The sequence below is a fragment of the Podarcis raffonei genome, chromosome 14 (assembly GCF_027172205.1).
Source record: "Podarcis raffonei isolate rPodRaf1 chromosome 14, rPodRaf1.pri, whole genome shotgun sequence".
NCBI lineage: Eukaryota > Metazoa > Chordata > Lepidosauria > Squamata > Lacertidae > Podarcis > Podarcis raffonei.
The window spans coordinates 10,908,464-10,930,260 of record NC_070615.1 but is presented as its reverse complement, the minus strand read 5'-3'; the positions used below and the strand labels follow the sequence as shown (position 1 = coordinate 10,930,260).

At 43.1% G+C, this 21,797-nt stretch overlaps 1 protein-coding gene across 2 annotated transcripts in view; it reads right to left on the bottom strand.

The window, feature by feature from the left end:
- Positions 1-520: 520 nt before the first annotated feature.
- The window catches only part of GNB5 (G protein subunit beta 5), a 32,906-nt gene continuing 11,629 nt past the window's right edge, over positions 521-21,797 (bottom strand). For both annotated transcript variants that reach the window (XM_053366089.1, XM_053366088.1), the window contains 8 exons: positions 21,204-21,280; positions 19,722-19,854; positions 12,671-12,814; positions 10,338-10,429; positions 7,734-7,782; positions 6,369-6,465; positions 1,584-1,750; positions 521-805 (listed from right to left, as the gene is read on the bottom strand). In XM_053366089.1, coding sequence (XP_053222064.1) covers positions 794-805; positions 1,584-1,750; positions 6,369-6,465; positions 7,734-7,782; positions 10,338-10,429; positions 12,671-12,814; positions 19,722-19,854; positions 21,204-21,280 — 771 coding nt within the window. In that variant the 3' untranslated portion in view covers positions 521-793. The remainder of the gene's footprint in view (positions 806-1,583; positions 1,751-6,368; positions 6,466-7,733; positions 7,783-10,337; positions 10,430-12,670; positions 12,815-19,721; positions 19,855-21,203; positions 21,281-21,797) is intronic.

Genomic DNA, 21,797 nt, shown 5'->3' with positions numbered 1-21,797 from the left:
AGTCTTATATGAAAGAGGGCAGGTTGTGTCATATCATGACCTGCCCACGCACTCTTCTCACATCACAATAACACTCTCCCATTTTATTTTCACAACAACTCTGTCAGGTAGGGTAGATTGAAAGATAATGTATGGCCACAGCTCACCCAGAAATTCCCGGCTAAAGGGGGGGGGGGATTTGGGCCTAGTTTGACATACACCCTGGTGTGAGATCTTCTTATTATGGAAAACCCAGAAGGACAGGGAGAGGAAGGGCCAATCCTTCATATTTTCCTCTTAGTGGCTTCTATGGAACAAGAGAATGAACTCTCAGATACTCTGGTTTCCTTTCCAAGTTGACTTCAGGAAGAAATGCAATTACACCCAAGTGCTAGATACATAATGTGCAATGAAATACTAAATTCTGTTCCAACAGTTATTTTGACAGAGGTCTGGCTCGGAGAATTATTAAACCATTTCTTTTTTAAAAAATGGTAGTTTCAAAAACAGAAGTAAAAACAGCTTATTATTATTATTATTATTATTATTATTATTATTATTATTATACCACACATAGATTTCCCCACCCCACCCCCACTGTATGATAAAAGTATATTACCTTTTCTAACCAATAGTGAGTGTTTCTGGCCAACAACGTGATAAAACACTGACAACGTTGCATTCAATCTTTCAATTATCACCCTGTTGCATTTCCTTTTGTTATTGTAGCTTTTTCTTTTTTCCGATCTGAGGTGTTCATTTCCCCCCGCATCCCATTACAATTTTAACACGTATCTGCCAACAGCACTGGGGGTTAAGCCCAGATCTAGAGAGAGAGAGAGAGAGAGAGAGAGAGAGAGAGAGAGAGAGAGAAGTCAAATGATGATGAGCATCAAAAAAAGGTTAGTTGCGGTTTTCTAAAACAACCGGCTTATGTTACAACAGGAACGGCAATGCTTCTCTTAGGTTCATTCATATAGCCACTTAAGGATGCTGTTGTTGGGAAAACTTTGGCCTTCCAGATATGGCTGAAATATAATTCCCATCAGCCCCAGCAAGCATGGCCAATGGCCAGCGATGATGGGAGTTGTAGTTTAGCATCACCCGCAGGCCAAGGGTTCACAGCAGCCTCCAACAGAGGAGAGTCTACCATCTCTCGTGGGAGTCTGGTTTTTATTACTATTAATTTAAATAGTGTATTTCTGGATCTATTAGAAAACTTTCTGCAGCGTCTGCATATAGAAGCTTCTTAGAAACTGGGCGTCTAGCGCTGCAAGCTCCAGCTCTCTGCAACTGATTACCAGCAACAATTGAGGCAGGTGACTAATGTTAAAGTGTTTAGGTGCTTACCAAAGACATTTTTGTTTAAGAAGGATTTCCTTGAGATGTGACCAAGTTATTTATGGAACAAGTATATAACTGAATAAATTTTTTAAAACAGATTTTCAAAACCTGTATTTCTCTTGTTCTCTGATCCAATGACTTTACACTACAAAGCTGGCTATAAAATGCATTTTATTTAATCATACTATTTCTGCATTAATCATAGGAAATGCTGATTCTGGGGAAAGAGGAAGGAAAGCGGAAGAACGAAGAGCCCTTACTCTTAGAGTGTGATCCCAGGATCCTGAGCAGAAGGCCGTCCCATCAGGCGAAACCCTCAAAGTGCTAACTCGATTCTCATGGCCAAACAGGATAGAAACACGAGCCCCTTTCAGAACATCCCACACATTTATGGTGTAGTCATTGTAGCCAGCAAACAGTAAGCGGCCTGCAGGAGGAATTCATAAAGAATGATGGCATTACATGAACAACAACATTTCCAGGGCTTATACAATGGTACCTTGGTTTTCAAACACCTCCATAGTCAAACGTTTCAGAACTCGAAAGCCAAAAACCTGGAAGTAAAAGCCTCGGTTTTTGAATGCATCTCAGAAGTCAAAAAGGAAACGCAGCTTCCATTTTGAGTTTTCCAAATTGAGGCTTCCATTTTGAGGCTTCCACTTTCAGTTTTCGAACATTTCAGAACTCGAACGGACATCCGGATTATGTTAGAAAACCGAGGTACCACTGTTCCCTGATTTTTAGCAAATAATTTTCAAAGGAAGGGCACAGACAATGGCCGAATCTTCACATCTTGGTCAGCCAGTGGTTCCCCAACTTTTTCTTTCTTTTCTGGACCACTTAATGATTTTTCTGCTTGTTGCGCAGCAACTGAAATTCACTGTGCACCTGCATGTATTTTTTTAATAACAACAACAACAATTATTTTTTATACCCTGCCCTTCCTGGTTCAGAAAACCGGGCTCAGGGCGGCTAACAACAAATTTAAAACACTTAATTGATGCAACAACAAAACAGCATAAAATACAATATAAAACGTGAATAACAATAAATTCAGAATTCAAAAATCAATTTGGGGGGAAATCCATCCAATAAACATTAGATGATCACCAGGGCTAGCTGGCTAAATTAGTCCTATTTGGGCCAGCGAGGAGACCAGGGGAGAATTAGCTGTGGGATCCCAGAGTGGGTAATCTTCATAAAAGGGGGAGGGGAGGGAAGGAAGGAGAATAAAAGATCAGGCTAAGTTCAAATTGAAAGCCAGGCGGAATAGCTCTGTCTTATGGCTTCTTTTGTTTCTTATATATTGTATTTTATTGCAAGCCATAGAATTCAAATCGTAATACAATAAAATACAGCGTATGCAAAAAAAAATAAGCAATTAACATACAACTGAAAGTCAATATGAACATTTAACGTAAAGGATGCGCCATCTTCTGCCTCCATCCACAAATCCACAGACATCCTGCAGACCAGCTGAATGATGTTCTACTCCTCTTAGATCTCACTGCTAGGAAACAAACCATGACCCCCAGCTGAACCGGGATCATGGTTTTGTTTTGCTCCAGCAATTGATAAGCCCAGATCAAAACGTGGCTACAAAAAGCGGTTTGTTGGAACAAAATGAACTACAAGCCCTGGTTTAGATACAATGCAAAACCGTGTATCATGGGTTGTTTTCTGGGGAGGAACAAAGTGGGCACAAATTACTTGTTATTATGGCTAGTGAATCTAGTTTATGGCTTAATGTTGTGTGCAAGCAAGGATACGGGTGGTTAAAAAAATTATAACAATAACACAAAAACAGATTCAAAGGCAGCCACAAAACACACTAACCATCTACTATGCAATGGTCTGAGGACTTTTAACCGTCCCTGCTACAAATGAAGGTATTTCTTAAAAATGCAAGCTTCATCAAGATATCTGTTCAGGACATTTGAATGGTGTATCAACTTAGATATTTAAAATGAGATGGATGTTTGATGGATAATGTACTATTAATGTGAGCTGCTGTTTCCTTTTTCCTCTCCCCCATTTCTTTCTTTCTTTCTTTCTTTCTTTCTTTCTTTCTTTCTTTCTTTTGTTTTTTTGTTGTTGTTGATAATTTGCTATATATAAAAAAAAATTTAAAAAAGAAAAAGAGGCAAAACAAAACCAGACTTCCATATGCAACCCACTGGGGACAGAAACTACTGTTCTCACATAAAACTGGGACTAAAAATGGGTATCATACTGGGTGAGGAGGGGTGTAGATTTAGAAATATTTGAGGTCCAGTTGTATGTGAAATAGACTTGGTTTTAATGACCCACCCCCCTTTTTTTTGAACTGTGTTTATTTTTATAAAGTAAGAGTACTGGTCAGGTGAGTTTACACTGAATAACGTGGGCAGTTTTTGTAGTTGTTTTTTTAAATATATATATATATAGCATTTGTATATTGACTGATGAATTCAGGCTGCTGAGCTTTGTATTAGAAATTGTAATAATAACATTTTGTGTGTGTTTAAAAAAAAAGCAGTAACTAAAATTAAGAATTGAACAGCGTTGCCAAGTCATGATTTCAAGTGTTACGGAGTCTTCCTTCCCCACCCATTTCTGAGGAAGGAAAGGGCTCAGCCGCTGGCCTCCGACGCATCAGCCTTCCTTTCAAACAATCACTGATGCGGACTAGGCAAAGGAACATCAAGGAAATGACAGTCTCACAATGCTGCAGCCAGACTCCTCAATTTCAGGGGATGAGGGCAAGGGCTGTGAAGCAGAAGGGAAGGCGTGCAGGGCCTGAGTTTGAGAAGGCAGCACTGCCATCCTCTGACCTGGGAGGACTCGGCTGCAGATGACTTAGGAAGACCTGAGGCTCCTCTGCTCCACTGCAGAAGACAACTACTGGCACTTTAAAGCAGAGCAGCATCTTGTAGCACAGATGGTGCTGACCTTGAAAGCCCTAAACGGCCTCGGTCCAGTATACCTGAAGGAGTGTCTCCACCTCCATCGTTTAGCCCGGACACTGAGGTCCAGCCCCGAGGGCCTTCTGACGGTTGCCTCCCTACGAGAAGTGAGGTTACAGAAAACCAGGCAGAGGGCCTTCTCGGTAGTGGCGCCCGCCCTGTGGAACACCCTCCCATCAAATGGCCCTTCAGATGTCTTCTAAAAGTCAGACAGTTGTCTGACTTTTAGAAGACATCTGAAGGCAGCCCTGTTTAGGGAAATTTTTAATGTTTGATGTTTTATGGATGTTTAGTGTTCTGTTGGGAGCCGTCCAGAGTGGCTGGGGAAACCCAGCCAGATGGGCGGGGTATAAATACAGTGGTACCTCAAGTTACAGATGCTTCAGGTTACAGACTCCGCTAACCCAGAAATAGTACCTCAGGTTAAGAACTTTGCTTCAGGATGAGAACAGAAATTGCGCAGCGGCAGAGGGAGGCCCCATTAGCTAAAGTGGTACCTCAGGTTAAGAACAGTTTCAGGTTAAGAACGGACCTCCGGAACGAATTAAGTTCTTAACCCGAGGTACCGCTGTACCCTATTTTTCCGTCTATAAGTCACCCCATGTATAAGACGCCCCTTATTTCCGGGGACTCAGATTTAAGAAAATGGGGGGAGATGGCCCAGAGTATAAGAGGCCCCCTAATTTTTGACATTATTTTTTAGGGGAGAAACCTAGTCTTATACAAAATATGGTAATAAATAATAAATTGTTGTTATTGTTATAGTTATTTTGTTGTTATTATTGTTGTTGTTGTTATTGTTATAGTTATTATTACTATTAGGCTGCACTTCTGCTACTCTGAGGTCTCCATTTCAGCTTGTTCCTTGCTGCAGCAACTTCCAACCCAGCCTGAACCCTGCTTTGCCTTGCACCCATCCACCCTGAAACTTGTTCCGTCCTGCCTTGGGTTAACACCCTGGGCTGGGACCTGCTGCACAGCAGATGGGAGTCTCCTCCTTCACTAGCAAGACCCAAGATGTTGTCCACACGACAAGCGTGCAAAACATTTCTGCCTCTTCCAAGAAAGGGAATGAGCTTTTGCATAACAGACCAAGGAAGTGGAACGCAAATAGCAATGGGCGCCCAGGATGTTCTGTGGAAAAAGAGAGTATGCCTTGCTCATACAGCCACCAGCAGCAGATGGTGTGAAAATTTGCTGGCATGTGCAACTGCCCTTCATCACTCAAAGTGCATGTTGCGCAACTACACTTGTTGTGCTGTTAGAAAACAAGTAACAAGTTGCCTGCTGCACAACATTGTACATAGTTCCTCAAGGTTTGAGCTAATGTCAACATATTTAGAAAAGCCACGCTAATTCCAGAAAGTGTCCTCATCGCAACAATATATTTTAATAAAATGATACCCAACTAATTGGAGACACCCAATGTGTTGCTACTGTTTTTAGATTGAACCTTTCTAAATCAACCAATCCAACTGATTCAAATCAGTGAAATGTTGCGGCTCAAGCTATAACCAATTTTCCTCAGCCAAGAGGGATACAGCAGCTAAAGCAACACCTTCCCAAACGAATGAAGTGGAGTCAAAGAACTGTTTTCATGAAAGATGAGCTACCAGCCTTAGCCTCAAAACCAAAGCTCAAGAGCAGCCACTTGAAGATTGAAGGCCTGCAACGATTCAGCAGTTTTACAAGTTTCTTTCATCAGCTAAGGGGACTTCCAGACAACCTGTTCATTGAGCATCCTTCCTGATATATTTGCAGGGAGATTAGATAACGCTGGCTATTCAATGAGCACCCATCCTGATTTGTCTGCAGATGCACCAAAGCAAGCGTTTTGTCAGACTTTCTACTTTCCTTATTGCAATAAATTTGATCTTTTGGGGAAGTGGGTTTGCTGCACAAAAGCTCCCAACTAACTATAATTGAGCAACCTGAATTTGCCAGTATGTGAATTAATCCCACAGGCAGAGTAGCCACAGTCTGCAAGTGCCCTCGGTTCTGTAGCTGTGACAACAATCAAAGCCACATTGAAAAGAGATTATAGAACAGCTCTTCCCGCCTGCCCCCCAAAAGAAAAGTGTGTCAGAATTCATGTCTCACCACTAAGGGAAAAGTCCACACTGGATGCCCCGAAGATGATGCTCTCTTTGGAATAAATGGCCACTTCTCTGTCTGCCCGCAGGTCATATAAACGACACTGGAAAGAAAGGAGAAACAGTATCTGTGCTCAGGCAAAGGCCAATACGCACAAGCTGATTTTTGATAAGATTGATAGATACCAACAGGACAAAACTCTCTCTCCCGTCCCACCCACGAAGGCAAACTTGGACCAGTAGCTGGTCCAGCCCACCTGTCAATCACCTGACATCATTACAGCAGATGTCCAACCTTGTTTAAGCCTGTGGGCATTGGGGGAAGACACAATATCTGGCCTGCCACAATGTCAAGACAAGTCACTGTTGCTTTGGGATGCTGGGGAAGACAAAAGTTGAGCTCTCTGCTCAGCCAGAAAACGCACTGGGTGGTCTTGGGCAGATTTCTCTCTGCTCAGCTACATCGCAGGGCTGCAGTGAGGTTCAAATGAGATGCGGATGTATTTGTAGTCCCCTACTGCGCCTTTAGAATAGGCCTTGGCGGAAATCTAAATTGGCTGCAGAGCAATGCCAAGTTCCCCCCTCCCGCCACCCTCTCCATTCTTCTAACCCTCCCATGCGCTCTTCTGAGCATTAAGAACCACTTTTCTGCCACAGTGCAGACCCTTTCACACTTGCCAGTCTGCTGAGCGAATGCATTATGCCTCTGATGAGCCGTGCTGTGCTATACTATACGACATATAGCTATGCTATAGAACATGCATTCATACCTTCACGTGGCATAAGAAAACTGTCTTGCATAGACCTGCATTATACATATTATGTAGACCTGTGATTAGCTATGCATCCATATGACGCAATAAACACTCTGGGGAAAGCCTCCAGGTTAAAGGTTTTGCGGTTGTTTTGAACCTTGCCAAACCAAAATATTCTAAGTGCCTTTAAAATAGTTCACTGTGGAAGAGGCCCTTGGTGTCCAACAATATATATTCAGGTGACCCGGTTTAACCTCTTTATGCCTGAAATCACAATGGTCACTTATCCCTAAGGGAAAAAGCCAATGGGCTCAATTATGTATCAGCCTTGCCCCCTGCAGCTAGTTCAGGTTGCCACACCTACAGATGGGCACCTTATGGTTCCATCTTACACTTCCTAGATACCACATCCTCTTTGCAGGGTGCAGAGAGCGCATTTGTACATTTTTAAAGGGCTGCAACTCCTCTGGAGACCACCAAGTATTAGGTGAGTAAAGAATGTACAAAATCAACAAGCCATAATAAAATACTGAATGGCCAGGGTGATTTGAGGATCATGCTCTCAGCCCTCATTTGGGAAACGGCCAGGCTTTCGAAGATGAAATAGGGCAACGTACTGTGGCGTCATCTGAGCCAGAGGCAAAGGCATCTCCACTTGGGTAGTACCTATGCAGAGAACAGAAAGTGTGTTGCGTTAGAAATATAGGAATTAAATATAATGTTTTCCCAACTCTTATTTGTTTTCTATATGCTGCATACAGGAACATTACAGATATCCAGTAGCAGGTAAGTAAAACAAGGAACACATAGAGGTAAATGAGGCAGCAGTGGTAATCCAATATCTAAAAGCAGAAATTAGTCACACCAAAATTTGCCCACTCACCCCCTCCCCTAGAGTTCACCTGGATAGGTTGGAGTTGTGGTGGAACTGCCACAGTTAAATTGATCAAGACTTGAGAATTAGAACACTGAATTATCACTTTCTGCAGTTATCTTACAAGTAAAAGTTGATCATGGCCCCAAAATTTATGAAATGCAGCTCTGACAGATTTCACTGCCCACCTGGCACATGCAATTGTAGAGGGTCTCAAAGCAGGTGCCAGGTCAGCTCAGACACCTGGAACACCCACCCACCCCAATGCAAACAGCTTTCATTTTTGCATAATGAATAAAGTTTCAAACTGTTTCTTCTAATTTTGGTAAAGAGAAACAGCCAATGTTGACAGCAAGCTCTGGCTCTTCACATATGCAAAACCAGAATTTTTGAGCCAGAACCCACAGTCTTTTCAAGCAAAGAAAAATGTAACATCTCCTTTTCTCCCCCAAAGACACATACCAGAAAGCATACATTAACTAGTAATTTAGTATTGATAACATGTCTATGTAACACCTCTCCAGTTTTTTTTTAAAAATAGCAATTGTTAGTATTTATCTATTTACATTATCTGTTGCAAAATTATTTCACTTGGATGATACAGTGCAAGTTCAATCAAAATGATTGCAAATCATTGCATTAATTGTAATCAAGCTTGTAAATGAAAAAGAGAGGCAATAGAAAATGAAAATGAAAAGAGAGGCAATAGAAAAATGCACCGTACCTTACTTTTATAAAAGACTATAAAAAGGGAAATTGCTAATATTAAGACAGGGTTTTCTTTACAGAAAATCCTCTGCTCATATGATAGTGGATCTGGTAAGCCATGATAATTTTATAAGTGATTAGTACTGCTATAAACCATAATTATGACAAGCTTGCTATAAAAATATCGTCAATGTCATGATGCAATGTGATGATGCACTAATTCTGTATTTCCTGCCTGAACCCCTGGAGAGCGACTGCCTGTCTGGTGCTGACTCTGCGTAAGACAGCTCCCCATGTTCCACTTTACATTAATTCCTGCTACATAAATAAAGCAACTCTGTGTGGCTCATAAGAAAACATTTTGAGCAGACAGCCGGACTGGAAAACAAGTACAGTGGTGCCCCGCAAGACGAATGCCTCGCAAGACGGAAAACTCGCTAGACGAAAGAGTTTTCCGTTTTGGAGGTGCTTCGCAAAACAAATTTCCTATGGGCTTGCTTCGCAAGACGAAAATGTCTTGCGAGTTCCTGCGGGTTTTTTTTTCCTCCCCCCCCCCTTTTTCTAAACCGCTAAGCCGCTTATCCGCTAAACCGCTAAAAGCCGCTAATAGCGCTAATCCGTCAATGGGCTTGCTTCGCAAGACGAAAAAACCGCTAGACGAAGAGACTCGCAGAACGGATTCTTTTCGTCTTGCGAGGCACCACTGTACATTTAAAGCAAAGTCTATGACTTCTAAAGTTGTTGTTTAGTTGTTTAGTTGTGTCCGCCTCTTCGTGACCCCCTGGACCAGAGCATGCCAGGCACTCCTGTCTTCCACTGCCTCCTGCAGTTTGGTCAAACTCATGCTGGTAGCTTCGAGAACACTGTCCAACCACCTCGTCCTCTGCCGTCCCCTTCTCCTTGTGCCCTCCATCTTTCCCAACATCAGGGTCTTTTCCAGGGAGTCTTCTCTTCTCATGAGGTGGCCAAAGTATTGGAGCCTCAGCTTCAGGATCTGTCCTTCCAATGAGCACTCAGGACTGATTTCCTTCAGAATGGATAGGTTTGATCTTCTTGCAGTCCATGGGACTCTCAAGAGTCTCCTCCAACACCATCATTCAAAAGCATCAATTCTTCGGCGATCAGCCTTCTTTATGGTCCAGCTCTCACTTCCATAAATCACTAATGGGGAAACCATGGCTTTCACTTGGTTGGCAAGGTGATGTCTCTACTTCAAAAGTACAGAGGTGCAAACTAGGGAGTGCTGAGAAAGAGTTTTAATCTGCCATGTAATTAATTAATTGCCAAAGCCTGCAAAATGCAACAATCCTGTAATCAAAAACCAGTTCTCTTTGGATTTTCTCTTGGTCGTGCAGGATTGTGACAAAGGGATAGGAATGGCTCCGCCCTTGAGGTCACTGTAGCGGGGGCCTTCCACCCACCAGGCTACCCCTGCTATTGGCAAGCAAAGGTTTGTTCCGCAGGGCCAGTGCTGTTCCTTCATTGGCTAGAGACGCTGGTAGCTTTGATAGGCGGAGAGGAAAGCTGACCCTCCCACTTTCCCCCTTGTACATTATCCTTACAGGTATTTTGCTAGTCAGCACTAACGAACCATTTTTCGATGCAATCACATGAATGTGTGGTAACAGGACCTACTGACCTGACGCTATTGATATCCGATTCGTGGGTTTCAAATGACTGAATGCATTGGCCAGTCCTCATGTCCCAAACCATGGCTTTTTTATCACACCCCTAAAAAACAAAAGCCAATAAAGATTCAGTTATATCCTCAATAAGAATCAACACAGATCGAGTGGCTTATGGAACCAATGGTGGTTTTTATGATGCTGTTTACTGTTTAATCATCAGGTTTATTTTGAAGGTCTGTTGCGATTTATAGTTTTATTTGCCAGTTGTCTTCAGTCTCAATTTCATCACAGAAAGGTGAAAAATGAAATACCCCCCTCATATACCGAGCCTAAGGCAAACTGCGGAAATATCAATGGTTCTCTGCACAGGGATTTAATTTTTTAAAAAATGACTGAACTCACAGGTGGAGAATACTTTTATTTTCATGTATCTTTATTATTTGTAAAAGGAAACTTTGTACGAGTCAATACTTTATTGTCCCTTGGAAGCTGCACTGTATCTTTGTCCTTTTGTCCTTTGTCCCTTTATAATTTGCATTTTTTATTCTTTGTTTTCTCTCATTTTGTTTTGCTTGCATTTTTTTAAAAAACCAAATCAATAAATATATTTTTTAACAGTGGGGATGGTTCTGTGAAGAGTTTTCCTACTTCTGCAATTTTTGCCACTAGAATATGAAGATCAATATGGTGCTGGCTTCCTTCCACATTCCAAGGGCATTCCAGAAAGTGCTGAGCTGCTTTCAGACCTGTTTTATGCCAAATATCAAATTATTTCAACAAGAAGAACTGCTATGCGACACCCCTTGCCAAGAGGGGTGAGATTAACCACAGGTCTTTTTTACCACCCCAGATGATCTCTGCTATTTTTCTAAATCACTGATGGAGAACCCGTCCCACGGGCCTCAGAGTTTGACTTGCCAACAATCAGCAAGCCTTCCACAACAATGGAGCATGCTCAGAACACACTGGGCAGTTCTTGAAGTTTTATTCCCTCCTCTCCTTACCCCGCTGAGGACTGTTTGTACTTCTGCAAACCTTAGGATTCATTCGAGCCTGATGATATTTCCATGTTGTGCCTGGGTGGTACTGTTTTGGGTACATAAGTATACACACCTGCCGTTGATCTTTGGCAAGAGAAGAAACACTGGAGGTTTCCTCTGCGAGAATCATGCAGAGGGTAATTTTCTTCTAGAAGAAGCTGGGATGAGAAGATGCCACCATCACTGCCTCTGCCCCCGCCCAATCCACTAACCTCAGTTTTTTAACTGAGTGCCATTAATATGCTGGCATCTTTCCTTTTCAGTTACTACAAAGGAGGTGCAGAGATTATCTGGGTATGTGCTAACCAAAGGCTTAATCCAGACAAACCGATTGAGGGAGGACATATAACCTGCTCTGAATTTCTGCATTTGCCCAGCTTTGTCTGGGGCTCGAGTTGTGCCATCCTGAAGAAGGGTGGAACTAGTCACAAGTTATATGGACCCTGTTCAGCTGCAGATTAGTCTACTGCAATGCATTCCGTGTGGGGCTGCTATTGGAGAGCACTCCGAAACTGAAGTTGGTACAAAATGCAGCAGACATAACGCTTTGGTCTATCTTCTTTTTGGATCATATTATGCCAAGCCTGTCCCATCTGCACTAGCTTCCCATTTGCTCTGGGGCACAATTCAAGACGAATTGGGTCTTGAAGAGTCCTCAATGGCTTGGGACTAGGATGTCTGAAGAAACACCCCTCAAATCACAGCTATCCTTGGAAGCCCTGCTGGGCTGCCAAAGGACCTGCAGCTGGGGGGTCACATGACACACCCCAGTGGTTGAAATTTGGGGTTTGACTGGCTCCTTCCATTGACGGGTTTCTGGTGGGCAGTCAAAAGGTTCTCCATTTCACCAGCCTTTTCCTGGGTTTTTGCTCTATGTTGACGTTGCTGACAGTGTCAGTTTTGAGGTTCTAATTCTGTGTGCTGTTAAGAGTGGTTTTACTGTTCTTAAATTTGTATTGTATCAGGATTGTGTTTTCCTTGTGTGCCTTTATGGGGGCTGAAAATAAAAGTTTCTATAAAAGAAGTAACATTTGATTGCGAGAAGAAGCAGACACAGCTCCTAGGATTAACTGCCAACACAGCCCTGCTTTCAGTAAGCCATGAGAAGGGCTATATTCTCCTGAATCTCATTCTGCATTAGTGCAGCTGGGGAGACAACAGCAATGCCTGCTTTAATCGGGAGAAAGGGCACATAGCAAAATATTACAAAATACTCCCTTCCACTTGGAGAGATTTTCATTTGCTTCGTGTCTCCCCCTGCAATTCCCTCCCTCCATCCTGCATAAAGATTAATCTGCTTTTACCCCTGACACAAACGTGTTCCCTGTCTCTGAAGGAGCAAGGTCCAGGCACAAGACATCTGCTCCGTGGCCGTGAAAACTTTGGAGAAGCTGCCCGCTTTCAACGTCCCAGAGAGCGCAGGTGCCATCTCCACTAGCAGTCAAGATCTTTAGGAGAGAAGGGGGAAACAAACAAAAAAACAACTGTTATTAAAAAGAAAGAAAGACACGATTTGTCAAAGATTTGTCTCCACTGATTCATGTTAAAGTTGGATTCTTTGTTTCACGTTTTCACGGGTGCATCTGAGTCATTTCCCTTTCTATTCTCATCCATTTGACTCACAGTTTCACGCTAAAGCAGCAGTTTGTGTTAAAAGTCTGGTCTTCAGCTGGTGGGGTGGGAGCCACCAGTAGGGGGCGCCATGACTAAGGCAGTTGGCACCACTGATACCACTAGAATTTTCCTCTCTTCGTTTTTAAAAAGGTAAAGGTAAAGGACTCCTGATAGTTAAATCCAGTCGCGACTGACTCTGGCTTTGCGGCGCTCATCTCACTTTACTGGCCGCGGGAGCCGATGTTTGTCCGCAGACAGTTTTTCCGAGTCATGTGGCCAGCATGACTAAGCCGCTTCTGGCGAAACCAGAGCAGTACACGGAAACGTCGTTTACCTTCCTGCCGGAGCGGTACCTATTTATCTACTTGCACTTGGAAGTGCTTTCGAACTGCTAGGTTGGCAGGAGCAGGGACCGAGCAACGGGAACTCACCCCAACCTTCCGATCAGCAAGCCCTAGGCTCAGTGGTTTAGACCACAGTGCCACCCGCATCCCTTAGTTTTTTAAACTACCTTAGTTAAAAAGGTACTTTAGTTAAAAAGGTAGTTGTTTTTTAATGGTCTTTGCTTTTTTTCTTTTTTTAATAGCATGGAAAAATTATATGAAGAGTATTTAACAGCTGTAGCATGCCACAGCTTTGCAAAACACTGGATTGGTTGCACAGCTATTCCTTTAGGAAACAGGCCTAGGCTCACCTCCTAATAACTGATAGATGGTAACTTCAAACCTAACTTTGATTGAATTTTTTCTTGTTAGCGGAGCTTGCCATGCGACCAAGGGGGTTAGGGGAATTGTCACCTGATATCAGGCCCTTGACAAGTGGGCATGGTGTTGGGGAACCCAGATCAATTCCTCCAACTCTGCTTCACAGAAAGCAAACCTGCTCCAAATAATTTACAATCTAAGAACATGGGAGATGCGGAGAAAAGTGGTATGAGAAGGAAAGAATATGGGATTGCTCTAATTTCACACATGGGAAACGTCTGTGTGATTCTGGAACGCCTGGTATTATTTCAAGGCGAAAGAGGAATTTCTGGTATTCACACTTTTAATAATAAAATATTTTGTGGCTTTAAAAGGCGAGGCTGAGGTTATCAGCTGAATATTTACTCTTTTTTGTTTTCAAAACGTTTGCTTCCAAATAACTCATTACTATGGAAATGTCCTGTATGGCACTCAGATAAAAATATTTATTTGGCTGACTACTATCTCCCCCTTTTAACCAGCAAAGGGTTGGGGGGAGAGAAACGATGAGGGCTACAGATTTAGTGAACATCTATTTTGCCTTTCAGTTTTATAATCCCTGCATTGTCAGCAGCTCAGCAAAACTCAAGATCGTTAGACTGGGTCAGTAATTGCCCCCTTGTGGTTGCATTTTAAAACCGTTTCTCTCATTAAAAAAGGGCCTGATGTCATGTCTCTGCTCCTTGAACAGCCTCCTTGAGGCAGCCCTAAAACACTGGGATGGTTTTGGGGCTGAAATGAAAATACTTTCCCTCTGCCTGGCAATCAACATACAGTAGTACCTCGGGTTAAGAACTTAATTCGTTCTGGAGGTCCATTTTTAACCTGAAACTGTTCTTAACCTGAAGTACCACTTTAGCTAATGGGGCCTCCTGCTGCCACCGCACCACTGCCATGCAATTTCTGTTCTCATCCTGAAGCAAAGCTCTTAACCCGAGGTACTATTTCTGGGTTAGCGGAATCTGTAACCTGACGCATCTGTAACCCGAGGTACCACTGTATTGGCAGGGTACTGAAAGAGACACTGCGTAGCAAACAAGTCAGTCAGGAATACCTGGGAAAGATGGTTTGATTCCTCTTGATTTCAGTTGCAATAAATGCTCTGTTCTATAAGCCACAGCATAGGCAATAAATCATGTTCTACAGCATGCCCTAAACCAGTTTCTCCTAAACTACCCCCTCCATAGACCCCTTGACAGACAATGATCTTCTGCCGGTTGTACAAATCGTAATACACACTGCTAGATACTATATGTTTTTTAATTGCATTTTGATGGCAGCTTTCCTTTCTTATCTATTCTATTTTATTTTGATTTCCACCGAGTTTAAATTGCAACACAGTGCAATACATAAGAAACTGAAGTGTTTACATAAGAAACTGCCACCGTTATATATACTGGCAGTTATTAATTGGTTGCCACCCTGTGAGGGTAAAGGATACAGATTTATTAAATAAAGTAAATAAATATCTGTTCCATTTTAAAACGGGTGTCTGCCTAAATATGGATTCCTACTCCGCCAGCGAGCAACATATAAGAATATGTGAGGTGCTATTTTAGATTTTTTAGCTGCAAAATCAAGAACAGGCTTATGTCTCTCTTCAACAGCTGTTTAAGCTCCAGCTGCTGCTATTCTGGGATGCGAGAAGCTCAGGGTAAGCTATTATTTCCCATTCTGAGGCTTTCCAGTAATAACCTGAGATGATGAGGAGTGTCTGTTGCCACAGAAACTGGAGTCAAAGTTCCACCTGTGGTGCTTAAATTGTAGCCTTAAAAGGCAGGTGTCTGGTGTAATCACAGCAAACGCAGAGCCCAAATTAGACAGAGATGTAGACTTGGGGTGCTGTCTTCCCTGCTTATACCTGTGTGACGCTAAAGCCTGCAACTTTTGGGTATTATGGGGACAGAACTCCCCAAACTGTATAGAAATTTATTCATGTATACAGATTTATTTATTCCTACTACAGCAGGAATGTTACTTGCCCAAAAATGGAAAGAAGTCTCAGCAAAAGAAGAGTGGATACAAAAACTTACGGAATATGCAGAAATGGCCAAACTTACCGGAAAAGCAAGAAATCCAGATAACAAACTTTTTATGAAAGAATGGAAATGGTTTATGGAATATTTATAAATAAGCTGTAAACAGATAAGAGCATTGGCAGGATTATTGTAATAACCTGCAGTTTTATAAGAATATATATTTAAAGCAGATGAATAAATGAGCAAATTAAGTTAATTTGGATATGCAGAAAATATTTAAATGTAAATTTAAGGAACCGCAGAAAAAGGGGGAAGGAAGTCAAGTTTTGAAATGTTAAAATGATTATAAAATTATTGAAATGTATAAAATTGAAAATCATAAATAAAATAAAATACAGTGGTACCTTGGGTTACATACGCTTCAGGTTACATACACTTCAGGTTACAGACTCTGTTAACCCAGAAATAGTGCTTCAGGTTAAGAACTTTTCTTCAGGGTGAGAACAGAAATCGTGCTCCGGCGGTGCAGCAGCAGCAGGAGGCCCCATTAGCTAAAGTGGTGCTTCAGGTTAAGAACAGACCTCCGGAACGAATTAAGTACTTAACCTGACCTGAGGTACCACTGTAAAGCCTGCAACTTGAAATTTTTACGGCAATGCGAAACCTAAGGGCATATGCAAAGGGTCAGGAAACGTTGTAGTGGAAAACTAGCAGAAACGAAACAAAACACAGAGCTGCGATTAAAGCTTCCAAATGGGAAAGTGTGCCTTGCAATTTGCGAGAGGGGAGCCAGGGGTAAAAGGAAGTGGACCCCCCATCAGGAAGAGTGAAATTGGTTCAGAAGGGCAACACTGACTCACATAAGTGGCCACTATGTTTCACTGTCTCTCTCAGAATGTCCCTAGAATGGCCATTGCTCTGATGGGAGCTTTGAATTAAGGCAGTGGTTTTCAACCTGTGTGCCATGGCACCCTGGGGTGCCTTGAATGATGGTCAGGGGTGCCGCGGGCAACACTGGCCTCTGTCCCTCTTTCCTTCCTTCCCTCCTCTGATGCCCTCTCGTGTTTCTGCCTCCCACAGGCTTATGCAGCTGTTTATTGCAGCAGCCCCGGCTATAAGCTCCGCAGGTGAATGAATGGTGCCTCTTGAAGGCAGCCCTCTTTGGGGCAAGGAGTGGCAGCTCAGAGACCAAGGACGGCAGCCCGAAGGACTCTCAAGGAGAGGAGGCTGAGGGAACACTCCACCAGGGAGGGTGTTCGAAAAAGCGTGAGGGGCTGTCGGCTCTGCAGGCAAGGGGTGACATCATTGGGCTCTTGAGCTCCACAGGGGTGCCTCAGAAAGAATGGAGTTGGTCAAGGGAGCCTTAGGCTCAAAAAGGTTGAAAAACTCTGGATTACAGTGGTACCTCGGGTTAAGAACTTAATTCATTCTGAAGGCCCATTCTTAACCTGAAACTGTTCTTAACCTGAAGCACCACTTTAGCTAATGGGGCCTCCCGCTGCCGCCATGCCGCCAGAGCACGATTTCTGTTCTCATCCTGAAGCAAAGTTCTTAACCCGAGGTACTATTTCTGGGTTAGCGGAGTCTGTAACCTGAAGCGTCTGTAACCTGAAGCATCTGTAACCCGAGGTACCACTGTATTTTTTTATTTTTAAAATAAATCCTTGAGAAGGTTCTGCCACCACAAGCTCTACCTTTCTGTGGCCATGACGATGAAGCTCCTTTTTTCTTTTTAGAAATCTATTTTTTCCTGTTTTAAAATCTGGATTTTCTCTTTGAGATTAGTTAGTTTAAGGAGGCGAGAGAGAATAGCATGCAGCTTCCTAGGACATTATCAACCATTTAGGACAGTAGGCTTCAACCTTCCCAAAGCCAGGACCTGCCTTCAAGCCACACACGCATCTGAGGATCTCTTTTTTAACCATTCAATTGCTAAAGGCAGCATGGGAGGGCAGTGGTCTTGGTTCGGAAGGAAAGGATTAAATCCCCACTTCTTGCCCTGTGGTTCCAGTCCACATTGAGGAACCTGGAGCAGGGCTTTTGTGGAATTCCCTCCTTTTGGATACCCCCAAGCTTCTACAGAAGGGGTTCCCAAACTGTGGTCCATGGACCTCCAGCAGTCTGCAGATGTCATTCAGGTGATCCCAGAACATCTTGGCACCTGAGGCAGACCCCAAAATAGCACACACACACACCCCATCAGGGAAGAAAGGGTAAGGGGAGATCTACATTAGGAACAAACATGGGAGGTGGAGAAAGACTGACATTGGGATCTGCTGCCCCCATGGATACTGCCAGCTGAGGCAGTCACCTTGTCTCATGGATGGGCCGGCCCTGATGTGATCTGTGTATTATTATGTCTCATAAAGTTAATGGGATGACAGAATTAATAAATTTAATCTTGGTAATATTGCTTTTAATGATGGCAACGAGGCCCAGAAAGAACAAATGCCTCTTACTTTCATGTTGTTATTTTAATGCGTTATTAAGCCTTGAAAGGGGCAGAGAGAAACAGGCGTGAAGTTTAACACAAGAGGCACATCTGTCGCCTTAACTATTAACTTTGATTTTCAATTGCATTTTTATTTATATGTTTATTTCTTATATCGTATTTTATTGTACTGCAATCTGAATTTTGTGCAAATTCAAATTGTAATACATTATATCAATGAAAGAAAGAATCAAAATGCAATTAAAAAGCGCATCGCACCCAGCACAGTGCATTACAATTCATACAACAGGAAGAAAAACAATTAAGTAGTCCACCAGCAATTTTCAAGTGGTATGTGGGGCAGGGGGCGTTTGGGAACCACTGCTCTACCCTGCAATCTTTAGTCGCTTGCTTAAAACTTCCTTAGTCATGAAGCCTTTCCCTGTAGTGCGATTCAGCTGCATTGTGCTTACTCCTGAGGATGCTTTACTGTGCTTTTGTATTTTATTTTGAAATCTTACAAGTCTACTCCACCCTGGTATTTTGTATGCTGAGCTGTCTCAAAATTCCTACAAATGAATAAATAATGTAATGTTTGCAAGATCCAAGGCCAATAGAGGAGACAGTCAATATCGTGCTCTGCCGATGTGGGAGACTATAATTCCCATCGCCTGTGACCGCTGGTCATGCTGCTGGTCTGTCTTCTTCAACATGAACTATTTCAGACTCTCACGGACCCCCTTCTTCCTCTTTCTTCATATGCAAGGGAAATAGATAACATCGAAAGCTTCCACTTTGGGTTTTTTTAATAAACCGCGGTTTCCTGTTAAGCCTAAGCTCAGCAAACTGGAATTTATTCTAACTCTGCAGGTTCAGATCCTGGTTCTGTCAACTAACCAGTTCCTTTATTTGGAAATCACACGGTGTGGAGGGAAAGGAATTCAATACATTGTGTTTACAAGAGTGAAGGCAAGGAGGATGCAACACAGCTCCCCGGGAGCAAAATAAAACCTTGCACCATTTCTCATGCACAGGTAAAGGTAAAGGGACCACTGACCATTAGGTCCAGTTATGACCGACTCTGGGGTTGTGGCACTCATCTCGCTTTATTGGCCGAGGGAGCCGGCGTACAGCTTCCGGGTCATGTGGCCAGCATGACTAAGCTGCTTCTGGCGAACCAGAGCAGCGCACGGAAACGCCATTTACCTTCCCGCCAGAGTGGTACCTATTTATCTACTTGCACTTTTACGTGCTTTCGAACTGCTAGGTTGGCAGGAGCAGGGACCGAGCAACGGGAGCTCACTCCGTCGCCGGGGATTCGAACCTGCGACCTTCTGATCGGCAAGCCCTAGGCTCTGTGGTTTAACCCACAGCACCACCCGCATCCCACATGCACAGGTACGGCACTATAAATCTGCACTCAGCTGTCAACAACCAGCTTTTGCAAAGCTAAGCAGGGTCCAGTATGGTTTCCAATTGGATGAGGGACTGCATGTTGAGTTTCCTGCATTGCACGGGGTTAGACTAGATGGCCCTTGGGGTCCCTTTTAACTCGACAACTATCATTCCAACACTGGAGTGTACTTGCCTGCATATCCGAATTTGTGAAGCTGCAAGCCGACAGGTAATTGGTGTGCATGGCAACTGATTTCTTCTTGGCCGCCATATTCTCATTTTTTTCAAATGTCAGTGGGTACACAGAGCACTTGTTGTCCAAACCCCTAGAGTATATATAAAAAAAATGGTAAGAGAAAAAGATATCACTTAAGCATGGGTTGCATGAGCACTGACTGTTGGCAAGTTTTGCTTCCAGCTGTCCAGTTTCCATTTTGCTGTGGGTTTGCCTGGGGAACTCAGACCCACAGGGAAAGGCCTTGTTCCCATTCACTGGCCACTGCCTAAGGAGGCAGTGGAGCTGGAAAAAAGGAATAATGAGGACATGTGGCCTAAAGCAAGACTTGAGGAGGTGGAAGGGAAGTCTGAAGTGAAGAAAAATCCACTCCCTACGAGATGACTAAGAGCATTTTTTACCCTATTTGTCCAATACACCATCTGGAAGGTCACAAATTCCCCACCCTTGCCTTTGGGAGTGACTTCATCCCCCTCCCCACAGACATATATCTTCAGGTGATACTTCTAACTGAAGTGAGTCTGCAAGAAGCAGAGCTCTCGCTCTGCAGTGGCACGGGTCCCTGTGGGGTCCCTTCCTACCTAGACAAATCTGCCAGTTCCACTCCTTTAGGAGAACTTAGGGAGTCAGTAAAACCATGATCTCCCCAGATTTACTGTAATCTGTGGATTTCTCTCACTACCAAAATGCTACTTTCGAATTCTTGCTTTTTCTTTTTTTGTAATTTCTAAAACATTTTCTAACTGTGGCTTTCTACTGAGATTGATTTTATATTTTTTTTATCAAAAGCTGCTTTTTTGGACACACATGGGAAAGGTTTGGTTGTGTGTGTTTTTGTCTGTTTGCTTGCATTTGGGCACCTCTGAAGATATCGTAAACTAATTTTTCATCGTGTTTCCCAAGATCAAGGAGCAGATTTTCATCTATCTTTGGATATGACCGGAAGCCATTTTGAATCAAGATGCTGGACTGAACCTTTTGAAACTGTAGTGATTTTTTTTGGCCTCTTAGAATTTCCAAGGAGCTCTGGGTACAAACCATTAACAAGCACATAAAAGTCGGTCAGTTATATTGTGAAGATCTCCCTGCACTTCCGTAGCAGGTTTGCTTTTTCCTGGTCTAAGGCAGCAATTCAGTTATTTTATTTACCTATTAAGGCAATCTATTATTTATTTATGAAAACAATTCTCTCCTGCCTTATCTTCCAAAGAATCTCAAAGCAGCTAACAACACACACACCAAACACAATAAAACAACTCAGCAGTCATCAAAATATACACAACCTAAGTCAGCATCAAAGTTATTGAGTTGGCCGAAAGCTTTCCTAATGAAGCCCATGCCGTCATCAGGTGCTTTAAGGAATACTGGAGGGAAGGAAACAGCTCCCTTGGCTCAGTGCGACAATGAAAAAATGGCTTTAATGAAGAGGCTCCCACTTACCCACAAGCAATGGCACACCCTGAAGGGGCGTAAGCGCATGCCATCACCCAGGTGCAAGGCATCGTCACCGCATGTTCCTGAAACACAAATCATCTCTTGAATCTTAAGGGTCAATTTGCAAATCCTTTCTATATCACTAAATGACAGTAAACCAGGATTCTCTTATACAGTCATCCTTCGGGATAAATATGCTTCAGGATCAGTATTTTTGGGTTGCGTTCCACGGCGACCTGGAAGTAACGGAGCACGTTACTTCTGGGTTTCGCCGCTCGCGCATGTGCAGATGGTCAAAATGACGTCACGCGCATGCGCGGAAGCGGCGAAATGCGACCCACACGTGTGCAGGCGCATCTTACGTTCTACTCAGGATGCGAACGGGGCTCCGGAACAGATCCCGTTCACATCCTGAGGTACCACTGTACTGATTTTAAAAGATGGGAAGTGACTAGAAGTGTGTGATGTTTGTAACACGAGAGGAACTTATCAACAACAGGCCTTGTTCCATCAGAGTTTTGGACCCTCTAGCACAGGCACGTCCAACTCCAAAGAGATTGTGATCTACTCACATTATAAAAATACTGGCTGTGATCTACC